This window comes from Adiantum capillus-veneris, chromosome 14 (genome assembly GCF_014529385.1).
Source record: "Adiantum capillus-veneris isolate H3 chromosome 14, ASM1452938v2, whole genome shotgun sequence".
Lineage (NCBI taxonomy): Eukaryota > Viridiplantae > Streptophyta > Polypodiopsida > Polypodiales > Pteridaceae > Adiantum > Adiantum capillus-veneris.
In genome coordinates, this window is record NC_140944.1 from 6320864 (window position 1) to 6324543 (window position 3680).

Consider the following 3680-nt stretch of genomic DNA (forward strand, 5'->3'; position numbering starts at 1 on the left):
TTAAATCTCATGTGAGAGCCCTATATAAGGTGTGCGGTTTTTTTTTTTTAAAAGTTGTCTCCGTATAAAGGAGACTCTGGCAAAATTTCTGTAAATTAAATACTTTACACTATCTAATCCTAATTGCATATGTTTTTGGACAATTGAATGTTTGTCACTTGTTATCTCTATGTAGAGACCAATGTCACATTGAAGATCATCATGACAATGAAGAAGATAGTGATCCTGAAGGGGATGAGGAGAATAAGCATTCCAAACACCTAGCAAGCAAATTTCGCTTGGCTTGATGAAAGATGTTCTAAGTCAGTTTTATGTAAAGAAGAAGATATTGCCTCCTCCGGTTCCACTTTGTCGACTCATGGTGCATGAGGCTGTTAGGTTTGCTAGAGATGATGTAGAATGGCTCATTTCCTCATTTGATTCTGCTGGGTATTTAGAAACTATGGGACATTTCCTTGTGTCCGTTGGGGATTCTAGAGGAGATATCATTCCCGTGACCGCAGCGGATTTGGAGGAATGGGGACCACTTTGGCGGGAAAGAAATGCTGAGTTCAAGAGATCACTTGGTAGAGAATGGCAGGAGCTCAAAGGAAAAAAATTTCTGGTATGGGATGGAAACCATAGGCTAAAAACATGGTGGAAGAGAATCAAAGATAGTAAGATCTTTCACCTTTTTCACTCTTTTGTTGTAAAGCTTTGTTTTTACAAATGATGATTTTTTTGTCTGTGATAGAGTACTCGGACAATGGTCAATACCATGTTAGTGTTAATTGCCAATTCCTTGAGTTGTCCAAAGCAAAAGAAGTAGAGTTTCTTCTTGCACTTGACACTTCCAATGCGTAAGTTTGTTAATTGCATGTTGACTCTCATTTTTTTGCAAGCAATGCTTGTGTTCAACTCTTTGTTTTCAATTTTTCTGCAGCATTTCTAGGGCACATGTCATGCCAAACATCACTCATGAAGTTTATATGTTTCAAAGATTTGGCATGGCAAATAAAGATTCAATCCTTCAAAAATTGACACCTGATATGAGAGAATGGGCTAGGGTGGAGATGACTGTGGAGGCAAGGTATTACCATGGTGCTGCACCATGGTACAACACTCCATTTGGATTGATATCTCAACTTGTGTGGAAGGTGATACCTACTCTATATGTTGGGTAATTAATGTAAAATTTTATTATGGTTTCAATACAGTGTTTTGTATTAGGATGAGTTCATTGCATTTATGTCCAAAGAAAGAGCAAAGCTAGATGCACTTGGACTAAATGATGTTGAGAACAAGAAGAGACTGGACAAGTCCACAAAGGTAGAAGAGGAACGGTTGAAAGATAGGAGCTACAAGTACTTGTCAATTGCCAATCCTCTTAATGGTGATGAGTTCTTCAAGTTGCTTTTTAGCATTAAATGGGATGAACCTGGAATGCTAAAGATCACTAGAGATAAGCTCTATTGTTTGACAAGCTCTAAAATCACTCCTGAGAGGTATTGAAGCTATTAGTTTCTCATTTTTAATTGTATTCATTCAATTTTGTTTTTCTATATGATTAAGTGGTATGTTGTTCTTATTGCTTGTAAAAAGAAGATAATTTTGCACCTCATGAGCCTCACTAAGTCTAAGGATCCACAATATCTTCATTTTGGTGATTACAAGCTTTTTAGAAGTTACATGAAAAAGGAGACTTATTGGGCTCACTTGCATGGGGAGGCTACACTTATGATTGAAAGGATGCAAGTACAAGGTCCACAACTTCCTAATTCTTTTGACCTATTCTACAAGATGAGCATGAAGAATCATATTTTGCAGGTAGACGTTTGACCATTGTTTTTAAAAGAATATAGACATGTTTTAATCTACACAAGATCAAGTTGAGTGTGCTTTTTTATTGTTACTATGTATGTAGGCTTTTATTTATCTAATGGATGCGGTGAAGTCTTTCGACTCTAGTGAGAAGATGCCGGAGCTTGTGTTGTCGGCTAAGAGAGTGATTTACAGGTTTGCATCTTCCACTTGCACTCTTTGCAAAAAAAGAGCATTTCATTTTTTTGTCATGGTTTGGTGACAGTGGGTCGTTTTGAGAATGATGAAATTTCATTTTTTGTTTACAAAAAGATCCTTAAATTCCCTGTGGAAGCCCTAGATATGGGGTGGATGGTTCTTTTGACAATATGCGTGTGTATAATGTTTATGTTGAAAACACTTAAATCCCTTGTGGGAGCCCAAGATAGGATTATGGTTTATTTTGAAAAAATATTCTCCATACAAAGGAGACTCTGACATTTTTTTTTTTGGATACATGACATTTATTATGCCATTGCATTTATATGCTTTTCAAAGTGGATGATGCTCTAAAAATTATGTAGATGGGTTATGCAATGCGTTGAGGCGTAGGAATCGAATGAAGCCCCATTATTCACCAGAGAGTGGATTGATGTACATGATGAGAATACAATGTTCTCTCCCTCTTTGATTGAAAGGAATCTAACAACATGGGAAGCCAAGGTTTGTCCTTGGTGGTTGGATTATCCACTAGGAGTTATTCCAAAGCAAGAGTTGGAATTACGTAAGAGTAAGTATCTTAACACTAGTGGCTCTTTTATTTTGAGAATGTATATGTCTTACTTTAGTACTAATTTATGTGATATTGTGCTATATGGTTGTTGAGTGAAGGGTTTCAAAATGAGAGTGATGAGTACTTACAGGAGACACAAGAAGAGTCTCTCCCTCCCGTTTCTCAAGGAGTTACTCAAAACACCATTGAGAGTGACTCTCAAGGTACTCCACTAGTAAGCAATGTACTCAAGAAGGGTAAAGGGAAAATGGAGCCTCCAAGTACATCAAGGAAATCCACTCCTTCTTCAATGCCTCCCGTTGTGCCATCTACAGAGCCCGGCATGTCCTCTTTGGGTATCACTATACCCCATATGGCGCCCTCTTCTAATGTGCCCACTACATCCTCATTGGTGCATACTACTTCATTTGTTGCAGAGTCTTCACTTGGGCGAGAGGCTTGGGAGAGAAGGCCGATCACACGATCTGTTGGTAAGTTTAAGAAAATTGTTAGCATATCTGTCTTCCATATTTCCTAATTCAAAGCTAATTTGGATAATGCTTGTAGGTTTCCATTACCAAACTATTGTAGATGTTTTGCTTGTGGATATATCACAAATTGATAAGTTTGCCCTTGATAGGTAGATTTTCATAGTGCTTACTTATTTGCATTTTCTTCTTGCATTGTTCTATGATTTTGAACATAATTCATGTTTGGTTTTCTTATAGCATCAACAAATTTTTTACGACACAGAATACAAATCTATATAGCAAAGATGGTGTGCCATGTCGTGAGGCTGCTAGGCTTATCTTTGCAGATTTTCCTACAAGTTTGCTTGTGGATGGTCTAGGACCAATCCCATTGGGTAAGTAACTTTTCTTTGGACTAGTACCTACAACTAACTATGGTTGTATGCTTACATGTCATCATTCACTTTTGTAGAGGGCATGAGTGTTCCCAAGTGGAACACATTTTCCAGGGGTCTCGTGACAGGGTTCATGGATGTTGCTCATGAGTTTTTGGCCTATGAGGGGTTTTTAGTGACCATGTGCATGGCCGAGAATATTGGAGATTTTATTGCAGATGCAACTAGGGTAGGACTTGTGCTCTTACATACATGGACTCTCAT

At 37.9% G+C, this 3680-nt stretch overlaps 1 protein-coding gene across 1 annotated transcript; it reads left to right on the plus strand.

Annotated features, from left to right (window-relative positions):
- Window positions 1-2819: 2819 nt before the first annotated feature.
- LOC147441837 (uncharacterized) lies at window positions 2820-3401 on the plus strand. Its single transcript, XM_086529527.1, has 3 exons — window positions 2820-3042; window positions 3119-3191; window positions 3305-3401. The coding sequence occupies exons 1-3, from the start codon at window positions 2820-2822 to the stop codon at window positions 3399-3401; spliced, it is 393 nt and encodes a 130-aa protein (XP_086385653.1).
- The last annotated feature ends 279 nt before the right edge of the window (window positions 3402-3680 follow it).

Coding starts and splice junctions, on each gene's coding strand:
- LOC147441837 (XM_086529527.1), top strand. CDS start 2,820: ATGGAGCCTCCAAGTACATCAAGGAAATCCACTCCTTCTTCAATGCCT. Junction 3,043..3,118: donor GCCGATCACACGATCTGTTG/GTAAGTTTAAGA, acceptor TAATGCTTGTAG/GTTTCCATTACCAAACTATT. Junction 3,192..3,304: donor GATAAGTTTGCCCTTGATAG/GTAGATTTTCAT, acceptor TTTACGACACAG/AATACAAATCTATATAGCAA.